General features: G+C 35.3%; 1 protein-coding gene, 2 long non-coding RNA genes and 1 other non-coding gene across 4 annotated transcripts; all 4 read left to right on the top strand.

Moving 5' to 3' along the window:
• Positions 1 to 633: 633 nt before the first annotated feature.
• LOC135150270 (uncharacterized) lies at positions 634 to 3,540 on the top strand. The gene is made up of 3 exons (XR_010288594.1): positions 634 to 1,230; positions 2,359 to 2,431; positions 3,277 to 3,540. It is a non-coding gene; the product is annotated as an uncharacterized LOC135150270 (long non-coding RNA).
• Positions 3,541 to 10,426: 6,886 nt separating this feature from the next.
• LOC135150269 (uncharacterized) lies at positions 10,427 to 12,895 on the top strand. Its single transcript, XR_010288593.1, has 3 exons — positions 10,427 to 10,585; positions 11,714 to 11,786; positions 12,632 to 12,895. It is a non-coding gene; the product is annotated as an uncharacterized LOC135150269 (long non-coding RNA).
• A 6,502-nt stretch (positions 12,896 to 19,397) lies between these two features.
• On the top strand, positions 19,398 to 19,504 carry LOC135150977 (small nucleolar RNA R71). Its single transcript, XR_010289435.1, has one exon. It is a non-coding gene; the product is annotated as a small nucleolar RNA R71 (small nucleolar RNA).
• A 5,054-nt stretch (positions 19,505 to 24,558) lies between these two features.
• Positions 24,559 to 25,735, top strand: LOC135150370 (uncharacterized). Its single transcript, XM_064086646.1, has 3 exons — positions 24,559 to 24,576; positions 24,938 to 25,053; positions 25,211 to 25,735. Exons 1-3 carry the CDS (start codon positions 24,559 to 24,561, stop codon positions 25,686 to 25,688), a joined length of 612 nt encoding a protein of 203 aa, XP_063942716.1. The 3' UTR covers positions 25,689 to 25,735.
• The last annotated feature ends 1,242 nt before the right edge of the window (positions 25,736 to 26,977 follow it).

Here is a 26,977-nt window from a genome sequence, read left to right as displayed (position 1 = left end):
TCCTTGTTAGAACGTACCGACGGTGTCGATAACAGCTGATTCTTGTCCATCAAACCGGCGACAGGAGTCTTCCCTGATTTTTGCTTAGAACTGGAGCCAGGATTCTTGTCGGTAAACTGTGCAGGCTGTGCTTTTCTTTTCATTCCAACACCGTTTGTTCTCATGTTGTCTCAGGTAGCCAGAAATCTCTCACGAAACAATGTATGGAACTAGTTTGACACACCGGTGAATTTGCAGAGATTGGGTATGCTCTGTGTTTTTGTTGCGTGCGCCTGGTTAGACTCCTCTGTACATGCTGCTAGGGTTAGAAGTATTAGTAGGACACTTGTACAAAACACCTACAACAAATATACAAGTAAAATAATAATAATAATAATAATAATAATAATAATAATAATAATAATAATAATAATAATAATAATAATAATAATAATAATATATACACACACATATTATAACAAGAATAAAGAATAAAATAAAAAAAAAAGTAAACTGTAACAACCGCAAATTTTCAAGTACATAAATTATTTAATTTTATGCGGTTAATGTTATTATTTTAATAATTGTGAATTTATAATAATATTGGTATATAAAATATTTGAGGCTAGTACGGCTTTAGTTTATATTGACTAGCAAATCAAATATAGTTTCGTACTGTGTGGATTTAAATGTTAGCCACGTAAATAAGTTAGTAAATGTGTAGTTTTGTGCTACGGCCCGATAATAAACAAATATTACGGGTTAGCTAGAATAGATATTTCGTTGTAACTATTTTATTATTTAATTAATTACGAAATATTTAGAAAATAATTAGAATAATTATTAATTAATTAATTTATTATGTTATGATCTCAAATAATATTTCATAGTAGCGTTAAATAAGCCAGGACCGAGACCAAACCGAGCCAAACGGAGATTATTTTAAAAAAAAATAATATATAAAAGAAATAAAAGAAATAATAAAGCAAGTCGGTGCCCAAGTCTTGAACTTGGTGCCCACGTCCTGTACTTGGCAACCAAGTAAAGTATAATAAAAAAAAAATAGATTAAAGGGTAATTAAATGCTAATGATGATTAGTAATGGCTATAAAAGCCAAGCAAGTTGTCAATTGCCATTTCCATTTTTCCTGCATAAAAGAAAAGAGAGAAAGTTAGGCAAACAGGATAGTAAATCAGTGAGCTAATTTGGAACGGAGAAGTTTTGGACGTTTTAGAGCACTATAATAAAAGGTAATTGTCCTTTAGCTTAGCACCTGTCTTAGATTAAGATTTGTATGCTTGCTTTGGTGGAAACTTTACACTTAAATTAAGATTTGCTTTGGTGGAAGATTTGTATTCTTTCTATTTCTAAATAATGAAGTGAAGTTTTATTATTATTCAAACAAAAACCTCAACCGTATATAAGTAGAAGGCTTGTGCTTTCTCACTATCATTTATACAAATTAAGGGCTAGGGTTCTTATGTGAATTTAGGTGTTTTCTCTTGGTTGTGCTGATTGATTGGATTATATTAAAGATTGGGTTTGGTTTGTTTAAAGGAGAGGAAAGGCTGGTCGGGACAAAAAGGGAGGCGGAGCTTCCGTCGGCACTGCCAACGGAGCTTCGCGACGGGGCTGGAAAAGGGAAGAGGGATGATGGGAAGTGTGTGGTGGTTCAGAAGGAGAAACGGTGGACTTGTCGCCGTGACAGAGCTCAGAGAGAGAGAGAGGGGGGGAGGGGACGGCGGCGATAGGTCGCCGGAGCCGTGCTCCGACAAGCCAAGGAGCAGGTGAGGGAGATGAGGGAGAAAGATGGAGGTGGTAGGAGGGCAGTTTGGTCATTTTATAATTGAGAATATGAAGAAATAATAAAAAAGGGAATTGAGAGTGTTGGCTTTTAAAGATAAAATAAATAAGAATTCAAGATTTGTTTGAAATAAAGTTTGGACAATTTATGGTGGTTATTGTAAGGTTGTGGTCTAGAAAATTATTATTATAGTGCCGTTAAATTAATAATAATTTTGGATATAAATAAATATGTGACTTAATTTGAGAAATGTTTTAGTTAAAGACTTTGATAAATATTAAAGAAAGGTGATTTGATGATTATGTTATAAAAAGAAATTAATTTCATAATCAGAGACTTATAAATAAAGAAGTTGGATTTAATAAAAAAATTATTTGAGTATTAAGTTGTAAAGGAAATATTAGATTAATCGATAAATAAAAGGAAGTCGGGATATCAGACAATAATAAGAACAAAGAAACTAAATATATTTAGATGGAGGTCACCCAAATTCTTGTTTTACTATTAGTAATAATTAATTATTACGAGATTCTTAATTCGGGAAGACTAAGCTATTCTTGTTGATATGCTTTAGAATTTAATATTGGAAAGGCGGAGCTGATTTATAAGTATTAAATTGAGGAAATATTTCAAGCTAAGGACCCGAGGCAAGTTCACTATCCCTTTCTTGACGTGAAGTTTTCGCCTATTTAATAATTTTGTAAAAAGTGTTGATTGTGAAGATATTGTATTTCATACCATTGTGTATTGAGAAAATATCTAAATTTCATTTGAAGGCTTTAAAAGTATTATTCGTATATTACTTTCTATAATTCGAGCCATCCCATTGTTCGGGAATAAGCTGATCCTATAATGATAATAATTTTGAATCTTCGAAACTTGATGTGAATACATTGCAGCGATGGTCTCAATTTACTCCTTTTGGAGATCACCGTATCCTTTGAAATCTAGTTCTTTTAATTATCATTCACTTTTACCTTCGGGTAATCTTTGTTATGACGAAAGGGTGCATTGTTCGCACTTCTTTGATAGAGATGAGTAGTGATGATTGAGGAATGTTTGTTTGGGAAAATTTCTTTGTATTCGGAGGAATCTGTTCAAGCTGGTCAACACGAATTTATTAAATTCGTGGTAGAGTTGAAATTTACTATCTGGTAAGGCAGATAGAAGGGTTCCAGTGTTAAACCCTGATGCTAGCAAAGAGAGTGTTGGTGTGTCTTCAGTGGTTACGATCAGACCACGAGGACTACACAGGAGAACGGTATTCACGAAATGGTGCTGATCGAGCCATGTAGTGTTACCGAAAGGTGGAAGACCAGCGTTTTCTTTATTGGAAATTGTATTGTCATTTGATGGTAACTGATTTGTTACTTTGACTTGAACTGTCTTATATGCTTTGTTCGCATATCTTGTTAACTGTTGTGTTGTGCTATGTGGACTTGCTGAGCAATTAGTTGCTCATTCTTGCATCTACTTTATTCCTTTTAAGCAGTAAAGAGTGAGTATGGCGCAACTCAAGAGAACCGCCCGAAAACGGGTTTTGGCAAGGAAAAGGAAAAGACACATCACATGAGCTGAAGCTGCTAGGCAACGCTGTTTGGTGATGCCAACTACAATTATTATAATAGTCTGTAATCAGACTTACTATTATGTAATAAAGTTAGACTTGGTAGTAGTGTTGTGGACGATCGACCCTGGACTTGTGGGGCGAGAATTGTACTTGTATAATATTAATATAATGCTAGTGTTGTTTTGAGCCAGATGTTTAGTGACGGACCAGATTTGCGGGATGCAGATCTGGGGGCGTTACAAGTTTGGTATCAGAGCGATAGTTATATCCTTAGGATTTGAGAAACCCTGGGAATATAACGAGCGAGATGGACACGAAGTATAAGATAGGTACCCTAGATGAACCTATCTCCATATGTTAGAAAACATATGTACCAAATAAAAATTTTGGCAAAGGGTTAGTAGACCCTACAAATATAAACAATTATAGTTACGAGGAATTATAGGACTAACTATTAGTAAAGGTGTTTTTTTTTTACTATGTAGATATCAGGTTACGAGGCTGATTCAGATCCAGTGATGGAAATTGAAATGATGGATATCGAGTATGAGAATTCTTCTATACAGATGTTAGAGCCATCAACACCTGAGATTATTAACTTGGCAATTATATCTGAGAAGATTGAGGATAGAGAATCTCCTGAGAGTGATGGGATGGACATCTTTTCATCTTTACTTGAGATGACTTTTGTTCCTACTTTGACCACTTCCTTTTCGGTTACCACTTCTATTGTTACGCCACTTTTTCTGAGAGTAGAAACCCTTCCATTCTGGACTTGCTTCAACATTTCGAGCCTACACCTCTTTATTATAGTCCTATTACCACGAATACTTTTGATTGTTATCATTTGGGGACTGTTGTGTCACTGGAGATGCTCCTGTACCACTTTTAAGTAGCCACACTTTTGTTGATACACTATCTAATTAGTCTCGAGTTCGAGTCTCACCCACTGTTATCACCTTATCTGAGACTTTTGTACCACTTACAGCTTTATCAACTATTCTAGTTTTCTACACCTCAGACTACTTCTCTTCATATTAGTGGATCTCTTTTTGTACCAGTTTCTATACTTTCGAGTGGCGATTTTGTACCACTTTCAGAGTATATGTTTTTGGTTCACCAGTTCTAGCAGTTGAGAGAGTCTACTTATGATCCTAGATGTGGGATTCTAGGATCTTATGATCCTATGTTTATTTATGCGGGTTCAGGTTTTCTGGCCCGAGAGGTTTCTATGGAGATTGTATATCAGATTTTTTATTTTTTTCTGTATTTGAAAGACTCCGTACTGATATCTGCAGGATACCCTCCACCAGCCCAGAGATATTTGGTTGATAAATTTGTTACTTTATGTATAGTTTGATTTTTGGAGATAACACACAGTCCTTGTGTATCTCAGTTGTAGTATATGGTGTATTTGAGGATATGTAGACATTGCATAGTATCGGAATAGAGGATCGTGCACTTCCTTCTATTTTATGCAGATGTTACAGTTTCAATCAATAGATCATTCTGGCAGTGGAGATGTATGTAGGTGATCTTTTGTATAGTGATGACCAGATTAGACTCGATGTAGTAGAATGATGACCAGGTCAGATATAGTATTTATATCATGACTTCTACCTTAAAAGCTTCGGATATTATGACCATTATAGGAGGGATGACCAATCTTTATTTCATATGGTTGTCTCTTTCTTTGTTTATTCTTTCCCTATGCTTCTTGCACTTGTCAACTACTTTTGATCTGTTTCATTTTTGTCAACCTATCTTGCATCTGCTACATCCATGATCCAATATGAAATTTTAATGTGTGTGTATTCCACCTTTTAAAGTTTTTTTGGAGGTTTTCAAAAAGAGAAATGTTCAAGTTTCTAAAGTTAGAGTTTTCAAAAGAGAAGGTGTAACCTTTAAAGTTTCTTAAATATGTGTGTGTGTGTGTGTGTGTGTGTGTGTGTGTGTATATATGCAACTTTGGTACCACATGTCTTTCTAACGGAAATGTGCAACCTGCTTTCAAAAGTTTTATACTGTGAATTTTACAAAAGTCCACTTGTTGTACCTTTGGATAAACTTTGTATTTGATATAGTGATGAAACCTTTTAAACTATTTTGTGTACTCTTAAAGATTTAGATGGATTCAAACCTGAATGACAACCCTGTTGATGAATCAATACCAGATGTTTCACGTGGAATTCGACTCAGACCTCATCCTATTCAATTACTTGTTGATCTTCTTCAACCACATACCCAGAATTTTCAAAACGATCCTGAAAGATGTTCTTCGAGTCAACTTACCAAACCTACCTTTTCATTCAAATCTTTCAAATTTTTGCAAACCCCGGAGTTTAAAAGGGATTGTAGATCCCGTTGAGGCCAAGATATGGTTAAGAGAAACAAAGAAGAATGTTGAAACAGTTGATGTAGAAGAGGATAATAACACTATCTTTGGTGCTTATATGCTTAATGGAAAGGCTAATTATTGGTGTGAAGCTAAGCAAGTTCTAGAAGAGTCTAGTCTGATATCATAGACTAGGTTTACAAAGTTATTCCTATAAAAGTATGTTTCTAAACACCTAGAGAATAAAATGGAGCTCAAATTTCTAGAGCTTAAGCAAGAGAATATGTTGGTAGCTGAAAACGAACTAAGTTTATCGAACTTTCAAAATTTATTCCGCATCGAGTAAATACGGACGAAAGAAGCTAGACGATTCTTTCCGGCTTGAAGCCCTGGATTCAGAATTGGGTTACTGTGCTCAAGATTTCTAGTTATGCGAAGTTAGTGAACAAAGTTTGTATCGTTGAGTCAAGTAGTGAGTTGTTTAACAAAGAGAAAGTCGATAGAAAGCCGAAAACCCCGCAGAATAATCAAGATTTTGGAAAGAAACCTTGGAATTATAATGTGAAGAAACCTTTTGTGAAGAATGAGATGTCGCAAGCAGAGAATAAAGGTAATATAGAAGGAAAGATCTTTGCAGACCGCGAACGTGTTATAAGAGAGACTCCCGTTACCTGAGTAGAAGATCTGTAGAATACGCTATTTATGAATAATATTACGTTTCACACTATTTCAGCTCAAGTTGACATCAAATCTCATTTTGAAAACTGAGAAGTTTATTCTGTATCTGGAGTCCTTCCTTTGTTCGGAAGCGAATACTCCTAATAATCAATATTTCTTTGATGTTACAAAATCTTTTGTGATTCATGGTTTAATATTCGAGAATTGGAATAAATATACACCACAATGATGATCTCAATCTAATAATTCTAAAGAGATCATCTCATATTTGATCTTATTTCTGATTTTATCCACTGAAAATCCTTGACTTGTGATTAAAGGATGCATTGCACGCATTCCTTGGAAGTGTGCTAAGAAATAATTATGGTAGGTCACGGTTGTCCAAATTGTGAAATAACGATTCAAAAGCAAATCTTTGAAATAAATATTCATTGATATTTCTTCAATCTGATTGGGATGAACAACCCTAATTATAGGGGACACAAGGTATACCTATCTGTGTGATAGGAGTTGGATGGGACGCCATCACTTGTGTGTGTTGTAATTACAAGAAGGTTAACAACCTTTAGTAGTGTCTTAATTTGGACACGCAACACTTAGTTCATTTGATCAAATTATTCTCCCAGTCATTCTTTTATTTCAAATGAAAGCTATTTTGAGAAGAAACAAAATTATTGATCGGTGGTTACCACTGTGAAAGACTTCTATATATCCAAGAAAGTTCTAAAATTCTTATTTCTTCTGAGTTCTCTTCAAAATACTTAGATTTCAAATTCTGTGATTTTGTTCTTTTCAAAAATACAATTTTTTTTTTTCTTTTAAAGGTGTTTTAAGAAGGTCTTGTATGGAGACATCAAATCTAGACCCTCGGATTTTAGGATATTGATTATCGAAAGTTGAATAAGATGACCCTTTACCTAAGGTTGATGATTTGTTTAATCATTTGAAGAGAGCATCTTACATTTTAAGATAGACTTGAGATCTGGATACCATTAGTTAAAGAATCAGGTCTAAGAATGTACCTAAGATGGTCTTTCGGACCCGATACAGACATGATGAGTTCTTAGTAATATCTTTTGGATTGACTAATGCACCTACAACATTTATGGATGTTATGAATAGAGTATTTAAGATATATTTGGACAAGTTCATCATTGTTTATCAAAGATATTTTGATTTATTCTAAGACGAAAGAAGAGCACGTTGAGCATCTTAGGATAACTTGGATATTTTGAGGAAAGAAAAGTTATATGCAAAATTTTCGAAATGCGAATTTTGATAGAGTAAGTGCAGTTTTAGGGCATATTGTTTATAAGGAAGAAATGTCGGTAGACCCCTTAAAGATTGAGACCCTATCAAATTGGGATAGACCGAGAACCTGAACAGAAGTGAGAAGTATTCTTGGATAGCCGGATATTGTAGATGATTCGTACAAGATTTCTCTAATATTGCAATTCCTTTGACCAAGTTGACTAGAAAGAAGTGAAATTTGAATGGACGCCTAAGTGCGAAGAGAGTTTTCTGGAATTAAAGAAGCGACTTACTATGGCCCTGTGTTAACTTTACCTAATAAGACAGGAAAGTTTGTGATCTATAATGATGTATCTCATAATGAACTGGGATGTGTTATTATGCAACATAGAAAAGTGATAGCAGATGCTTCTAGGCAACTTAAGGACTATGAATTGAGATGTCCTACACATGACCAAGAATTAGCTGCGATAGTATTTGCTTTAAATATTTGGTGACATTACTTGTTTACTCAGAAAGAGTTAAGAATGAGACAAAGGAGATGGTTAAAGTTGATAAAGGACTATGATTGTACAATTAACTATCACCCAGGGAAAGCGAATGTAGTTGCTGATGCATTAAGTAGAACTGAAAGAGTTAATGTTATGTCTTTTACAAAGGAATTGATTAAGGAGAAAAGCTAGGATTGGAGATTAAGAATTCAGAGCACAAGGAGGGAAGGATTTATGAGATGTTAGCACAACCGGAGTTACTAGAAAGAATCAAAAAAGAACAAGAGTTAATGATTGATGAAAGACGTTCAGAACTAACTGGTGGTGAGTGCCTAGGTGCTAAAGATGAAAAAAAAAAAAGAGATGTGGAGATTTGCTAATAGGGTTTGGATCCCTAACATGACAAATCTTAAAAGAAATATTCTAGGTGAAGCACACGAATCAAGATATTCTATTCACCCGGGAAGCACCAAGATGTATCAGGATTTAAAGAAGAATTATTGATGACCTAACATGAAAAGAGAAATATCTGATTAGGTATGTAAATGTCTGACATGTCAGAAGGTGAAAGCAGGACACCATAGACCTAGTGGATTATTGTAGCCATTAGAGATCCCAGAATGGAAATGGGAACACATCACTATGGATTTTATAGTTGGATTACCAAAGACTTGAGCCAATCATGATACTATTCGGGTAATTGTAGATAGATTAATAAAATCTGCACATTTCCTTCCTATTAGTGAAAAGTATGCCATGAAAAGATTGGTAAAGTTGTATATGAATGAGGTCGTGACAAGACATGAGTAACAGTATCAATTGTTTTGGATAGAGATGCAAGATTCACTTCTAGATTCTGGCAAGCTTTTCAAGAATGTTTTGGTTCTAAAGCTCAATTCAGGTACAACATATCACCCTCAGACGGATGGACAAAGTAAAAGAACAATACAAACCATATATTATGTTAAGAACTTGTTCATTGGATTTTAAAAGAAGTTGGGATGATCACTTGCCTTTGGTGGAGTTGCATACAACAACCGCTACCATGCTAACATTGGAATGGAACCTTATAAAACATTATATGATAGAAAATGTAGATCGCCACTTGTTTGGGATGAAGCGGGAGAAAAAAAAAACTATTAGGACCAGAATGTGTTCAACAAACTACACACTCAATCGAGAAGATACGTAAAAGATTAGTTGCAGGATTGACAAAAGAATTATGCGGATTTAGAAAGAAAAGAGAAAGCATTTGAGGTTGGACAAAAAGTACTTTTGAAAGTATCACCTTGAAAAAGAATAATCACATTTGGGAAAAGAAGCAAATTAAATCCAAGATATACGGACTATTTGAGATTTTAAGAAAAGTTGGAGCTGTGTCTTATCAACTAGCCTTACCTCCAGAATTACAACACATTCACTATGTATTTCACATATGTCTTTTTGAAGGCTTACAAGCTCGATAGTCGACATGTTCTGAATTCTAAGCCAATAAACCTTCAGACGGATTTAACATATGAAGAGAAACCAGTGAAAATTATAGATTCAAAATATCAAGAATTAAGAAATAAGACAGTAAAGTTGGTTAAAGAAATTTGGCAAAATCAAGCAATAGAGGAAGCTATTTGGGAACTGGAGGAAATTATGAAGAAAAAAAAAAGAGAAAAAAAAAAAAACATCTGGAGTTGTTTCAACAGCAAATCTGATTCCGAGGTCGGAATCTTTTAAAGGAGGGAAGAATGTAACAACCGCAAATTTTCAAGTACATAAATTATTTAATTTTATGCGGTTAATGTTATTATTTTAATAATTGTGAATTTATAATAATATTGGTATATAAAATATTTGAGGCTAGTACGGCTTTAGTTTATATTGACTAGCAAATCAAATATAGTTTCGTACTGTGTGGATTTAAATGTTAGCCACGTAAATAAGTTAGTAAATGTGTAGTTTTGTGCTACGGCCCGATAATAAACAAATATTACGGGTTAGCTAGAATAGATATTTCGTTGTAACTATTTTATTATTTAATTAATTACGAAATATTTAGAAAATAATTAGAATAATTATTAATTAATTAATTTATTATGTTATGATCTCAAATAATATTTCATAGTAGCGTTAAATAAGCCAGGACCGAGACCAAACCGAGCCAAACGGAGATTATTTTAAAAAAAAATAATATATAAAAGAAATAAAAGAAATAATAAAGCAAGTCGGTGCCCAAGTCTTGAACTTGGTGCCCACGTCCTGTACTTGGCAACCAAGTAAAGTATAATAAAAAAAAATAGATTAAAGGGTAATTAAATGCTAATGATGATTAGTAATGGCTATAAAAGCCAAGCAAGTTGTCAATTGCCATTTCCATTTTTCCTGCATAAAAGAAAAGAGAGAAAGTTAGGCAAACAGGATAGTAAATCAGTGAGCTAATTTGGAACGGAGAAGTTTTGGACGTTTTAGAGCACTATAATAAAAGGTAATTGTCCTTTAGCTTAGCACCTGTCTTAGATTAAGATTTGTATGCTTGCTTTGGTGGAAACTTTACACTTAAATTAAGATTTGCTTTGGTGGAAGATTTGTATTCTTTCTATTTCTAAATAATGAAGTGAAGTTTTATTATTATTCAAACAAAAACCTCAACCGTATATAAGTAGAAGGCTTGTGCTTTCTCACTATCATTTATACAAATTAAGGGCTAGGGTTCTTATGTGAATTTAGGTGTTTTCTCTTGGTTGTGCTGATTGATTGGATTATATTAAAGATTGGGTTTGGTTTGTTTAAAGGAGAGGAAAGGCTGGTCGGGACAAAAAGGGAGGCGGAGCTTCCGTCGGCACTGCCAACGGAGCTTCGCGACGGGGCTGGAAAAGGGAAGAGGGATGATGGGAAGTGTGTGGTGGTTCAGAAGGAGAAACGGTGGACTTGTCGCCGTGACAGAGCTCAGAGAGAGAGAGAGGGGGGGAGGGGACGGCGGCGATAGGTCGCCGGAGCCGTGCTCCGACAAGCCAAGGAGCAGGTGAGGGAGATGAGGGAGAAAGATGGAGGTGGTAGGAGGGCAGTTTGGTCATTTTATAATTGAGAATATGAAGAAATAATAAAAAAGGGAATTGAGAGTGTTGGCTTTTAAAGATAAAATAAATAAGAATTCAAGATTTGTTTGAAATAAAGTTTGGACAATTTATGGTGGTTATTGTAAGGTTGTGGTCTAGAAAATTATTATTATAGTGCCGTTAAATTAATAATAATTTTGGATATAAATAAATATGTGACTTAATTTGAGAAATGTTTTAGTTAAAGACTTTGATAAATATTAAAGAAAGGTGATTTGATGATTATGTTATAAAAAGAAATTAATTTCATAATCAGAGACTTATAAATAAAGAAGTTGGATTTAATAAAAAAATTATTTGAGTATTAAGTTGTAAAGGAAATATTAGATTAATCGATAAATAAAAGGAAGTCGGGATATCAGACAATAATAAGAACAAAGAAACTAAATATATTTAGATGGAGGTCACCCAAATTCTTGTTTTACTATTAGTAATAATTAATTATTACGAGATTCTTAATTCGGGAAGACTAAGCTATTCTTGTTGATATGCTTTAGAATTTAATATTGGAAAGGCGGAGCTGATTTATAAGTATTAAATTGAGGAAATATTTCAAGCTAAGGACCCGAGGCAAGTTCACTATCCCTTTCTTGACGTGAAGTTTTCGCCTATTTAATAATTTTGTAAAAAGTGTTGATTGTGAAGATATTGTATTTCATACCATTGTGTATTGAGAAAATATCTAAATTTCATTTGAAGGCTTTAAAAGTATTATTCGTATATTACTTTCTATAATTCGAGCCATCCCATTGTTCGGGAATAAGCTGATCCTATAATGATAATAATTTTGAATCTTCGAAACTTGATGTGAATACATTGCAGCGATGGTCTCAATTTACTCCTTTTGGAGATCACCGTATCCTTTGAAATCTAGTTCTTTTAATTATCATTCACTTTTACCTTCGGGTAATCTTTGTTATGACGAAAGGGTGCATTGTTCGCACTTCTTTGATAGAGATGAGTAGTGATGATTGAGGAATGTTTGTTTGGGAAAATTTCTTTGTATTCGGAGGAATCTGTTCAAGCTGGTCAACACGAATTTATTAAATTCGTGGTAGAGTTGAAATTTACTATCTGGTAAGGCAGATAGAAGGGTTCCAGTGTTAAACCCTGATGCTAGCAAAGAGAGTGTTGGTGTGTCTTCAGTGGTTACGATCAGACCACGAGGACTACACAGGAGAACGGTATTCACGAAATGGTGCTGATCGAGCCATGTAGTGTTACCGAAAGGTGGAAGACCAGCGTTTTCTTTATTGGAAATTGTATTGTCATTTGATGGTAACTGATTTGTTACTTTGACTTGAACTGTCTTATATGCTTTGTTCGCATATCTTGTTAACTGTTGTGTTGTGCTATGTGGACTTGCTGAGCAATTAGTTGCTCATTCTTGCATCTACTTTATTCCTTTTAAGCAGTAAAGAGTGAGTATGGCGCAACTCAAGAGAACCGCCCGAAAACGGGTTTTGGCAAGGAAAAGGAAAAGACACATCACATGAGCTGAAGCTGCTAGGCAACGCTGTTTGGTGATGCCAACTACAATTATTATAATAGTCTGTAATCAGACTTACTATTATGTAATAAAGTTAGACTTGGTAGTAGTGTTGTGGACGATCGACCCTGGACTTGTGGGGCGAGAATTGTACTTGTATAATATTAATATAATGCTAGTGTTGTTTTGAGCCAGATGTTTAGTGACGGACCAGATTTGCGGGATGCAGATCTGGGGGCGTTACATAAACAATATTATTATAAATATGAAACATATATAATACAATTTTTATATATATATAGGGTAGCACTCCATAGCATACCTTCTTATATGGAGTTACGGAGCACATCATTATAAATATATACATAATATATATTCTGTTATATTTTTTATGAAATATAATTACAAATTTTGATTATTAAACTGAAAACGAAGTTATACAATTTTTTTATTCCAAAGATCATCTAAAATTATGCAATATCTCAACATGATTCTATAACAGAATAATAATCATCCAGAATTATTCTGTTGTAGAATCAGTTTCGAAAATATACTTTTTTTAATCAAATTTTAAGTGTTAAATTACTTAAAATAGATTTATTTTATAGTATTCTATATTAGAATCACGTTTTATATGTATTCTATAACAGAATTTATAATAAAATTGATGATTTATAGTGGCGCACTATGTAACTCCATATAAGGAGTCCCTCCCTGGAATGTTGGCCTATATATATATACACTAAGACCTAAAGAAGATAATATATAAATTACTCATACATATATAAAGAAAGAAAACAAAGGAAAAAGATTTTTTATATCATATATAGCATAATATATAGAATATATTATTTAAACAAGATAATAGTAATATTACACAAACAAAACAAAACAACAACACAACAAAACAAAAAACAAAAACAAAAACAAAAGCACAAAAACAAAAACAAAAATAAAAATAAAAACAAAAATAAATAATAAATAATAATAATATTTATAAAGGGTTTATCTAAATTATTTATATAAATAAACTTATAAATAATTGATGATGCTAGTGGTTAGAAAATTAATATACAAAAGCAGCATTATAAAAGGATACAGGGAGGTGTAGTTTTCTCAAACGTGGTGTGCAACATGATCGTGGGCATGATCATGCCATAATGATAGCCTGGGACATGATAAGTTTGGTTGCACGAGCGTGCACTACTCCGCACGAGAGTGCTAACCTGCAAAAATCTACCAGAGAGCAATAAGCTTGCTGCACGACCGTGCCATGGTTGGCACTCGCATGCATATGTTTGCAAAAACATCAGGGGCTAAAGAGTGAACCCACTGCCATGCTGTGATCGGCACAAGCATGCTATTATGCCAAATTTCACCCGAGGGAACATAGGAGAGTAGCATGAACATGCTCATATCAACACGAGCATGCTAAAATGCCCCAAATCATCAGGGAGCAAGTAGGAGGAGCTGCATGATCATGCTGCGACCAGCACTCGCATGCCAACATGTAGAAATCTAACAGAGGCCTGGGGAAAAAAATTAGAGCGGCATGAACGTGCAAGTTTAGCACTCGAATGTCAACGTGCTAAAATTCACCAGAGTTGTTCCCCACTTTGAGCATGACAAAGCTCTTTAACTCCATGTCTCCATGAACATGCTGCTTCACACAATCACACCAAGTATAAGGCACACATGTATGACCTTACTTTTGCCTTCAAACACATGCTCAAAAATCATTCCAAGGATGCAAGATGTATTTTTAATGCATAATAAATTCCTCTACATCCCTGAAACACTCAACAAACAGATTACCGCACCAAATGGGAGGGGGAAAAACAATATACAAATTAAAGAAAATAACTACTCTTTTTTTACCTGATAATATACAAACTCATGGGTTGCCTCCCATGCAGCGCCTTATTTAGAGTCATGGCTTGACTATTCTTGGCCTTCATACCTCTCCAAGAGTGATGGATGAGGCATTTCTATCAATGTCCCCACCCAAGTAAGGCTTTAATCTTTGCCCATTGACCTTGAAAGTTCTCCCGGTACTTATATCTTCAACTTCAACAGCACCATGTGATTCAACATGAATTACTCTAAAAGGCCCTGACCAACGTGATTTGAGCTTGCCCGGAAAGATTTTTAGCCTTGAATTAAATAATAGCACCATTTGACCTGCCTCAATTACCTTGGGTACAATTTTCTGGTCATGCCATTTCTTCATCTTTTCTTTGTAAATTCTGGAGCTTTCAAAAGCTTTCAGTCGGAATTCCTCAAGCTCATTCAATTCTAAGAGACGCCTCTCTCCAGCTGCAATGAAATCAAAATTAAGCTTTTTAATTGCCCAAAAAGCTTTGTGTTCCAATTCCACTGGCAAGTGACAAGATTTTCCATAAACCAACTGATAAGGAGATAGTCCAAGTGGCGTTTTGTAAGCGGTTCTATAAGCCCAAAGACTGTCATCTAACTTCTTTGACCAATCTTTTCTTGTTGCATTCACCGTCTTTTCCAAAATTTGCTTGATTTCCCTATTAGACACTTCAGCTTGCCCATTGGTTTGAGGATGATAAGCACATGCTACTTTATGACGAACACCATACTTTAACAACAAAGCTGCAAACTGCTTATTACAGAAGTGTGTTCCCTCGTCACTGATGATAGCTCTTGGAGTTCCAAATCGATTGAATATATTCTTCTTGAGAAATTCAAGTACCATAGATGCATCACTAGTAGGGGTTGCTATGGCCTCAACCCATTTAGAGACATAATCCACTGCCAATAGGATATATTGGTTTCGGAATGACATCACAAATGGTCCCATAAAGTCAATACCCCAAACATCAAATAATTCAACCTCCAAAATATAATTTAAAGGCATTTCATTCCTCTTAGAAATATTCCCTGTACGTTGGCATCTATCACATCTTTTCACAAATTCATGAGCATCTTTAAAAAGAGAGGGCCAGTAAAAACCTGATTGTAAGACCTTTGCTGCAGTTCTGTCACCTTGGAAATGACCACCATATGGAGAATTATGGCAATGATTCAAGATGCTTTCTATCTCATCATGGGGAATACATCTTCTTAAAACATTATCTGGCCCGAGCTTGAAAAGATAAGGCTCATCCCATCTGAAAGATTTAACCTGGTGCAAAAACTTTTTCTTTTGTTGATAATTAAGCTCAGCTGGAATAATATTGCTCACCAAATAGTTAACAAAATCAGCAAACCAAGGCAGACCCTTATTGGTGATAGCCATAAGTTTTTCATCAGGAAAAGAATCATTGATGATTTGAGAATTGTCAGAATCCTCCTTATTTTCCAACCTAGACAAGTGATCAGCAACTTGATTTTCAGAACCTTTTCGATCTTTGATCTCCAAGTCAAATTCTTGCAAGAGTAAAACCCACCGAATCAAACGAGGCTTTGCATCCTTCTTCTCAATTAGATATTTGATGGCGGAATGGTCTGTATATACAATCACCTTAGTACCCACAAGATATGATCTGAACTTCTCAAAAGCATACACCACCGCAAGTAATTCTTTCTCTGTTGTTGTGTAGTTAAGTTGAGCACCAGAAAGAGTCTTACTAGCATAGTATATTGAATGAAAGATTTTGTTGCTCCGTTGCCCCAAAACTGCTCCAAGTGCAAAATCACTAGCATCACACATCAACTCGAACGGCAGACTCCAATCCGGAGCAATGATAATTGGTGCGGAAACTAATTTCTTCTTCAGTTCTTCATAAGCTGCAACACAAGCATCATCAAAGAGAAATTTCGTGTCTTTCTCCAAAAGATTACACAAGGGCTTTGAAATTTTTGAGAAGTCTTTGATGAATCGCCTATAAAAACCCGCATGGCCAAGAAAACTTCTAACACCTTTAACAGAACTTGGTGGAGGAAGCTTCCCAATAGTTTCCAACTTAGCTTTATCAACCTCTAAACCTTTGCTCGACACCTTATGACCAAGAACAATGCCTTCTTGAACCAATAAATGACATTTTTCCCAATTGAGTACCAAGTTAGTTTCCTCACAACGTTGCAATACTCACGCCAAATTCATTAAACATGCATCAAAAGAATCTCCAAGTACAGAAAAATCATCCATGAAGACTTCCACTCCTTGCTCTATCATATCCGAAAATATAGCCATCATACACCTCTGAAAAGTAGATGGAGCATTACACAAGCCAAATGATACCTTTCTAAAAGCAAAAGTGCCAAATGGGCATGTAAAAGTTGTCTTCTCTTGATCCTCTGGTGCAATAGCAATTTGATGATACCCAGAATACCCATCCAAAAAACAATAAAATTCCTTGCCTGCTAATCTGTCAAGCATTTGATCAATGAAAGGCAGGGGAAAATGATCTTTTCTTGTTGCTTTGTTCAACTTTCTGTAGTCCATACACACCCTCCATCCTGTGACTGTTCTTGTTGGAATAAGTTCATTCTTTTCATTAGCCACAACGGTGGTTCCACCCTTTTTTGGTACACATTGTATAGGACTCACCCAAGAACTATCAGAAATAGGGTATATGATTCCTGCATCTAGCCACTTGATGATCTCCTTTTTTACTACCTCCTTCATAACAGGATTCAGCCTCCTTTGATGCTCAATGCTAGGCTTGTGATCATCCTCCATTGAAATTTTATGCATACAAAATGAAGGGCTTATACCTCTAATATCAGCAATTTTCCATCCAATGGCTCTTTTGTATTCCTTCAAGACCCGAAGTAATTTTCCTTCGTGTTCATCAGACAAGGTAGAAGATATAATCACCGGCAAAGTTGAATTCTCTCCAAGAAATGCATATTTGAGATGTGTTGGTAGTTGCTTGAGCTCCAATTCAGGAGGTTCTTCAATGGAAGGTTTAGAAGCTTTAGACTTTACCGGCATCTCAAAAGACTCAAATTGCTGAAAAGGCCTTCGATATGTAGGCAATGCATTTAGTTCCTTCACACATTCAGCAATTTCTTCATTGCTTTCATCACCCGCTTCTCGTAAAGACAATTCTAAAAGATCGGTGGAATGTTGCTCTAACATTAAGGGTAAATCATCTCCACCTGTGAAAGTACTCACAGAAAAACAACTCTCCTCATCATTAGAAAATTTCATTGCTGAGAAAACATTAAATGTTACCTGTTCATCCTCCACTCGCATAGTCAACTCCCCCTTCTGAACATCAATGAGAGTTCTCCCTGTAGCTAAAAATGGCCTACCAAGAAGTAAAGGAATGTCAGCATCTTCTTCCATATCAAGAACAATGAAATCCGCGGGAAAAATGAATTTATCAACTTTGACAAGAACATCTTCAACTACACCCCTTGGATATGCCAAAGATCTATCTGCCAACTGTAACCGCACTGATGTAGGCTTTACTTCACCAACACCCAACTTCACAAAAATTGACAAAGGCATCAAATTCACACTTGCCCCCAAATCACACAAAGCTTTTCCAAAATATTGATTTCCAATAGTGCATGGAATAGTAAAGCTTCCAGGATCTTTGAGTTTTGGTGGTAGCTTTTTCTGCAAAATAGCACTACACTCCTCAGTTAAGGCCACAGTTTCAAATTCTTCCAATCTCCTTTTCCGTGACAGAATATCTTTCATGAACTTGACATAGCTTGGCATTTGCTCCAAAGCTTCGGCAAAAGGAATGTTGATTGATAATTTCTTGAAGACATCCATAAATTTTTGAAATTGCTTATCTTGCTTCTGCTTCTGCAAACGTTGAGGAAATGGAGGTGGAGGATATACATGCTTCTTTGGTGTTGATGCATCGGCCTTAGGATTTGAGAGTACACTAGGTTCCTCATTCAACACTTTTTCAGGATCTCCACCATCATCAACTTTCTTTGTGTTTCCTTCAATTTCTTTTCCACTCCTCAAAGTAATTGCCTTACAATGCTCTCTTTTGTCATTTTTGGGATTTGGCTCCGTGTTGCTAGGCAAAGAACCCGAAGGTCGGTTGTTGATAGCACTAGCCAGTTGACCCACTTGCATCTCCAAAGCTCTCATGGATGCACTTTGACTCTGAATTAAAGCATCAGTTTTCTGCATATATTGAAGTAAAAGATCTTCAGTGTTAGGCTTCTTTTCCATCTCTTGTGGCCTTGGATTCTGTTGAAAACCAGGTGGTACATTCTGCTTGAAAGGCATATTTGGCCTAACATTGTTATTCCATGAAAAATTGGGATGATTTCTCCAACCTGGATTGTAGGTATTGGAGAAAGGGTTGTTTTGCTGATTGCTTGAATTTCCCACATAGTTCACGGAACTAGACTGTGCCACATCGTGATAGATCAATGGACATTGCTGAGTCGGATGGCCTTCCCCACACATATCACAAAAGACATGAATATTCTGCACTTGATGAGCCGACTGAACTGGCTGCTGTCTATCCACTGATAAAGACTCAAGATTTTTGTTCAAAGCTTCAAATTGAGACACCACTTGTGCTGAAAAAGATGTCAATGGATCAACTTCATGTACACCTGCTACCTTCTTTGAACTTGAACGATCATAGGCTCTACAATTATTTGAAGTAATATCCTCCAATATCTCAAAAGCATCCTCGGGATATTGGTTTGTCAATGAACCTCTAGCTGCACCATCAACTTGAGTAGCACATTGTATTGTCAACCCATTATAGAAAGTACGGATCTTCTGTTGATCAGATAACCCATGATGTGGGCACTTTCGCAAAAGGTCCTTGAATCTTTCATAAGCTTCATACAAAGACTCCATATCAAACTGTTGAAAATTCTGAATTTCCTTAATCAGGCGCTCGGTCTTTGCAGGAGAAAAGTACTTGTTTAAGAATTTCTCAACAAGCTGATTCCAAGTAGTAATAGAATTATTTGGCAAAGAATCCAGCCATTCTCTAGCCCTTCCATCAAGTGAGCGACTAAACAATCTCAATCTAATAGTCTCCTCGGGAACACCATTAACCTTGAAATTATCAACAATCTCAAGAAAATTCCTCAAATGAGCATTAGGATCTTCAGCAGAAAGGCCATTAAATTTGTTGTCTCTAATAGCTTGCATTGTTGCTGAATCAACATGAAAATTATTTGCTGCAATAGCTGGCCTTGCAATACTAGAATGAATGCCATCGAAAGAAGGCATAATATAATCCTTCACCCGCAAACGCCTGGGAGGAACATTTGCATCATCACCCATCGTGGATGAGCGATTCCTAGATTCCTTAGCTAATCTTCTGTTTGCTTTTGCAGTTTTCTCAATCTCCAAATCAAGTGGAATAAGTGAAGATGAGCGCAGTCTACGCATACACTGTAGAACTCCTACAAAATTTCAACAAAAGAACAATAAATAACTTGATCTTAAAATACTTAACAATGTAATGATATTAACAAATAAATACTTAAAATTAGTCCCCGGCAGCGGCGCCAAAAACTTGTTAGCGATTTTACAACTTATACGCAAGTGCACGTATCGTTACAAGTAGTATATTTATTCGTTCCCACAGAGACTAAAAATAAGTTGTTAAGTACCATACACCATTGTTCTCCTAATTCAAGTTAAAGTACACATTGGCTTAAAAAGTTAAAATAATTAACACTAGAGAACTAACTAACACAACTTCAATGACAAGATTAACAAGATAGGCCTAAAACTTCATCTTTTGATATCAACAAGTATCTCATCATACATCAATTCTCATGGTCTAATCTAATTACTAATCTAAGGCTAACAAGTATTCATAAGGACCTTCCGAATCTCAAATGACTCTTATTTATGAATTAACCCCCATATCCCTATGTAGAATTTAAACTCATAAATAGCATTAAACATCACCTTAATCGACTACCCAAGGTGCTTAGGTACATTCCTGTCCCAACCACAAATCAATATAAAAATTTAATCTTAGGCTATGTTGATTGAGTCCAAACTTAAGATTTCTCTCCCAAGTCCTCTTAAGTTACTAGTTCAATCTCAAAGGTGATCAATCCTTGAGAAGCAATACACACAAATCAACATAAGCAATCAATATGACCACAAGAATAGAGAAATGAAGAAACAACTTAAATATAATCAAAAGAATCCATTAAAGGCCTATAAGAGAAATTAGTTCAACATCACACTACTAAGAACTAAACACAAGTATAAAGACATCAAATCCATGTTACAATTAAGAAAGGTAAAGAAGAGAAGAAAAACTCTATATTTGTCTCTTCCAATTGCTTTCTTCCTCCTTGCTCTCTTGCGTGCAACTTCTTCCTGTATCTCTCTCCCTGTATCTCTCTCCCTGTGTCTCTCTCCCTGTGTCTATTGTCTTTTTTTGTAACTTCCCTCCTGTCATGTTTTTGTGTCTCTTGGCCCATGTAACTCCCAAGCCCATTAGAAAACAAAACAATAACTGATCTATTTTTCCTATACTATATTTTGAATAAAATAAATACTACAAATAAGTTTCTCAAATAGAATAGGAGTTCAAAGTAGAAAATTCGGACTTTCTGCTTCTGGCCATATTCTGGGCTGATTGGAATGTCAATAAATTCTGAAACCTTACTTGAATTAAAGGTCTTCTCGCAAGCTTTCCAACGGCTATTTACGGGCCCAAAACGGACTTACAGAACTACGGTTATGATCAAAACAATGAACACAACACAATTAATCCCAAAATCCGAATTTTGCTAGAAATCACTTCAAATAATGCACTTTTAGCTCCATTCCTTCTATTATGAGAATTCTTTATTTTCTACAAGAAAACATGAAAATATATATTACATAAAATCCAGTTTCATGCAAAAGTAATTAAAATATGGGAAAAATGTGTGTTATAAATATCACACATCAGGGGTGTTACATGTTCAGATCTTGGAAGGCAATAAGAACTCCAGGTATTTTATTATACCGCTTTTTTTTAGGTTGAAATCCGTGATATCAAACACCATCTGGGAAATTATGGACTCACACTAGAAAAGCATAAAATGAGGCACAATGACAAGGTGGAGAAGTGGAGAGAAGCCCTTGCACAAGCAGAAGTTGGCAATATTTTTGGAGAACATGTAGAGGGGTAATCTTATTTTCCAATTTTTATTAATTATTTGACGTTTTATGCTACATAATTCCATGGATTCTTATTATACTTATGGATTGTTGGATGATAATGTGTTTGGTTTTTCGGTAGGAAACAGAGCACTTTCATCCAGAACACTGTGAAACTTTTTACGGAAACATTGGCTGCCAAGTTCCCAGAATGCCGGCTCCCAGAGCCTTCCTACACTAGCAGGTCCAAGTTCACAAGGCAGTTCTTCATCATCAATGATGAGACCTAAACCATCTAACGACAAGGTGATTCTTTACACAATTAGTGTTAATAATGGCCTAGGTGCAAATGGATTGGTAAAGAAAATTCTGATGAGTGGGAATGTCATATTTGAAGAGAGGAATCCAGAACACCTCCTTTGTCCATGCCGACTCATCAAACTTTGTGCTATGGTCCAAAAACGAATCAGAGCCCCAACTGATGCTCGAGAGACTGCCCATCACAGTTCCTACAGTCCATCCATTCCTAAGCAGAACTCTGTTGAAGTTGGTCCCTTAACTTACTCATTCAAGCTTCGAGAATGAAGACAAAGCAATAGAAACCTCTGCAACACAACTTAACCAAAATTCACAAAGTAGCAATATGATTCTGAAGCTTGTTTCTTCGTATGTATACCCACAGTTGGTTTACCATCTGAATGCACAAAGTAGAAATTAGCTATATTTTAGCATGACTGCGGGTTATTTCAAGTTACATCTGTACGCAGAAATATATGAACCAACTCTCATAGAAATGGAATTTATAGGTAGCCACAGATCTCAGGAATGCTGGTTGGCCAACAATGACCTGGAGTTCAGGTGTTACACCACAGACTCTGTTTAATCCCCTGAATCGTACTAGAAATGTTTAACATATTAAATTACCTGTACACAAGTTGAATCACAGAACCAAACTCCATTGGGCATTAGGCTTTTCAATTTTCGGCGACGAGTTTGAGCTGCAACAGAAATGTGTAACATATTAAAGTTCTTAAAGAAGTTCATGGCAATGTCATATATACAGTTCTAGTACAGCATTCTTATATTCTAGGTAACTTAATTTGAAATGAGGAGTGCAAAAATGAGATTTATCAAAATGTAACTTAATTTGAAATGAGGGGTGCAGATGAGACCAAAAATTTGTAGGTGATCCACTTATACATTAAAATGAAGCTAAATGATCTAATTCGTGTACGTTAACCCTTTATACATATATATGGTTGAGCGTTACGTACCATTGACTTTGATATTACTTTTTCTTGGCCAACGCATTCTGAACTGATCAACATCATTAAGAAAAATGCTCCAGACCTGATTACAAAAAGAGTGCTGCAATTTTTGAGTCACCTGATATTCGGGTTAGAAGACAAGTGTACACATGAATCAGTTAAATGCTTACCTGAACTTCATAACCCTTACATTCAATTAGATGCATAACTTCTTTAACCATTTTCAGTTTTGCAAAAAAAAAAATCACATCCTCGTTGACTCTGCAAAAGATATTCGCAGATCACTTCTATGTGCCAATCAAGAAGTATTACTAAGTGGTCTGCCAACATTACTTAACTGTAATATTTATTTGTAGTTATATTATAAAATATTTTAATGAAAACAAGTGGTTTAAAGATGAAACGGTGAAATAAAAAAAATTAAAAAAACATTAATGCTTAAATAAAAATATATATTCTTTACCATTTAAAAACATAATTATTGTCGATGTAAATTCTTTGATTTAAATTTTTATGATAAAATTTCTAACAAGATTATTTCTTAAATTTGAAATGAATAACCAGTACAAAACATTAGATACCATAAAATATATTACTTACTCACAAGGACGCGGATTTCAAGTCGTACTGGAGCATTTTCTTCATTATTTCAGATAATTCTTCCCACGGATACTGAAATAAGATGAACATCACATTATTTTTGCAATATAAAATTTTATGAACTAGTTAAAAAATACAAAGATATATACAATATATGATTCTAAGAATAGAATTATATTAAAAGATTAAATATAATTAAAGTGTGTCACAGTGAGGCTTTCATGTAATTACAATCATCATGATCAATTTATACTTTATGGAAAACTTTATATCTTAGATCAAACTCAAAGATCGGAACTTGATCAAAAATCAATAAAATCCAACATTCAATTAAATCCAAATATGAACAAACAAAAGTAAATCCAAAATAAGAAGTAAATATATGACGATGGCTTACCGATTATCCATGAATTGGAAACAAATCTTCAGACACATGATATATCGAAAAATATCATAAAAGATATCATAACAACGATTGTTGTGGATGGTGGTGATATAATTATTACACTAAAAAGATGATAAGTTAAGAAGAGAAGCCGGTGTCATAGGTAAATTAGGAAGGAGAGGCTGATGCACAAGGTAGAGTTTCGAGCGGAGATAACAAGGAGAGGAAGGGATGATTGTATCAAACTAACAATGTAGGATAGCTTTTTGTTCTAATAAGATGTTACTCCCCAAATTCTCATGGGCCGTGGCCGATTCACAATTGAAGGACCATCAAGATGGGCTCATTGAGTAGATATCACAAGTCACATCGGTCCTCAGTTATGTTGGACTGCCCTACATAGAATAGATGGGCTGCTAATATGAGAAATTATCTAGCCTTCCAAAGGAGAGGGGTGGCTGCTAGAAATGATGTGGCCTCTAGGGGTCGCTAGCCATTAGGCTTGCTAACCTCGGCCTTGTTGAGGGCACTACATAGTTGGGCTCGTTGGGACGACCTCGCTTCGTCACTTGAAGATGACCCTCACCGGGGAAGTATGTATGTTTTAGAGCATGTTTGTCCGGGCTTAAAGCAGGGACTAAAAGCTGTTTCCAATTTTAAGCTGGAAAATGTCTGTTTGTGTAATATGTCGGAAGTCGACTTCAAGTATAGCCACAAGTTAGTTTAAGGTACTTTTTCGGTGAGTCGATTTTTAAAATTTTTTTAAAAAAAATTACTCATAAGACATAAATTACCCATAAATAACTTTTATTTCTATTATTATATTTTAATAACTCATAAGTCCTTAATAAGTCAAAATTTACTAAAACAGTTATTTAAAACTCCCAGATTATCACATAAGTCACATTAAGTCATAAGTCATAAACTCCGGCAAACGGGCTCTTATACATAAAGCTCGGAAATTATGGACTCGCACTAGAAAAGCATAAAGCAAGGCACAATGATAAGGTGGAGAAGTGGAGAGAAGCCCTTGTAGAAGTTGGCAATATTCTTGGAGAGCATGCAGAGGGGTAAATTTTCCGATTTTTCTCAATTATTCAACATTTCATGCTTTTCCCAGTTAGTTTTTCTCTATAATTAGTTGAGGAATGCTATACTTGTTAACATGTGTCAAGACATATTATTTGATTTATGGATTGTTGGATGATAATGTGTTTGATTTTTCAGTAGGCAACAAAGCACTTTCATCCAGAATACTACGAAATTGTTTAGGGAAACACTGGCTGCCAAGTTCCCAGAATGCCGGCTCCCAGAGCCTGAAAGATCAGTTTTACGAGGCAGTTCTTCATCCAACGTCAAGGTAATTCTTTACACAACGAGTGCTAACAATGACCTAGACGCAAATGGGTGGGCAAAGAAGGTTCTGTTGAGTGGAAAAGTTGTATTTGAGGAGAGAAACTGTTCAAAGGAGCCTATATATTTGAAAGAGCTAGAAGAGCTGGTGGTTAAAGAAAAGGTGAGGTTTCCCATGGTGATTTTGAATGGGAAGGATTTGTGTGGAGAAGAAGAGGTAGATGGTTTAGATGATTTTGGGGACAAGCAAAAGCTTTTATTGTCAGTATTGAATATGCTTTATGTCACCGAAAGAGCAGTGAAAAGCCTTCCATTCGGCAGAAGGAGTTCAACTAATGGGGAAGGTTTCTAAGACTTCCCTCATTGTTGAATGTGGAAGTATAAAAATTTCTTGTTGAACTTGTATGTTTATAGCTCGTAGTTTTGACAGGTATTATGTTATGAAATGCTTGTATCTGGACATCCAAAATATTTGCAAAAGTCGGATAAAAATGAAAATGAAATTGGGGATTTAGACTATCTTATTTTATGTGTAGTCGAGTGAGAGAAATCATTTACCTCACAACACTAGTGTAGAATGATAGAACTTAAAATATATCCCTAAAATAATTTGATGTTAGCTTCGTCATCATCAAACTGTTCTGCTAAAAGCTTTGCTTGTTTATTTTTGGAAGGATGCAAAAAAATTGGATCTATATGGACAGTGTCGATTCTCATGATCTATTAGTTGCCCAAACCTTTACTGTAAATCAAGTAGATTGGATCTGAAAGTATTATCGGCTCATTTCAGGATGGGGCTAAAGAGCCCCCATACCCCTTGTTGGCTCTTGCATTAGTTAATGCTCAGCTGTCACCATTATTCCATTAAACATTATCTCCAAATTTTGTTAAAAGCGTGAGAACTAGAGAGCTGACTTTGGCCAACATGGATGCATAATGCATGCATCTCATTTCAGTACCTGCATAAATATGAACACTGCTATTTTTACAAAAAGAAAAACATCTGCTCCTTCTTCTTGCCTCTTCCTCTGTTTCTTTGAAAAATAAACACTTGTAGTTAGTATATTTACTTAGGGGTTAAATATCTAACCACAAGGTGATTCTTTACAAAATTAGTGTTAATAATGGCCTAGGTGCAAATGGGTTGGTAAAGAAAATTCTGATGAGTGGGCATGTTGTATTTGAGGAGAGGAATTGTTCACAAGAGTCAGAGTATATGAGAGACCTAGAAGAGCTGGTCGGTAATGACAAGGTAAGGTTCCCAATGGTGATTGTGAATGGGAAGGACTTGTGCGGAGCAGAAGAGGTGGAGGGTTTAGATTATTTTGAGAACAAGCAAAAGCTTATATCAGTACTGAAACATCTCTATCTTTCTGCAAGAACATTAGAAAACCTTCATGACATGTGGATCAATGGGAGATACTCTTAGTGGTTGTGCTACTACATTTCCATTTTCTTTACCTTGTTTTTTTAATATAAATGTGATTAGCTATCATTTGTTGCCTCTTCACTGTGAAAAAAAAAAGTGGAATATCAATTTGTCTGGAAAAAAAAAATTCATTGGTCACTGAATTGTCATAATACAGAGAAAAAAGTATCTAAATATATAGCAGCTTTATGTACATTAAGAGCAAAGATATA

This window comes from Daucus carota, chromosome 2 (assembly GCF_001625215.2).
Source record: "Daucus carota subsp. sativus chromosome 2, DH1 v3.0, whole genome shotgun sequence".
In the NCBI taxonomy this organism is placed as follows: domain Eukaryota; kingdom Viridiplantae; phylum Streptophyta; class Magnoliopsida; order Apiales; family Apiaceae; genus Daucus; species Daucus carota.
The sequence above is the reverse complement of the archived record's forward strand: the minus strand, read 5'-3'. Positions and strand labels throughout refer to the sequence as shown.

Coding starts and splice junctions, on each gene's coding strand:
- LOC135150370 (XM_064086646.1), top strand. Junction 25,054..25,210: donor CTTGGAGAGCATGCAGAGGG/GTAAATTTTCCG, acceptor TTGATTTTTCAG/TAGGCAACAAAGCACTTTCA.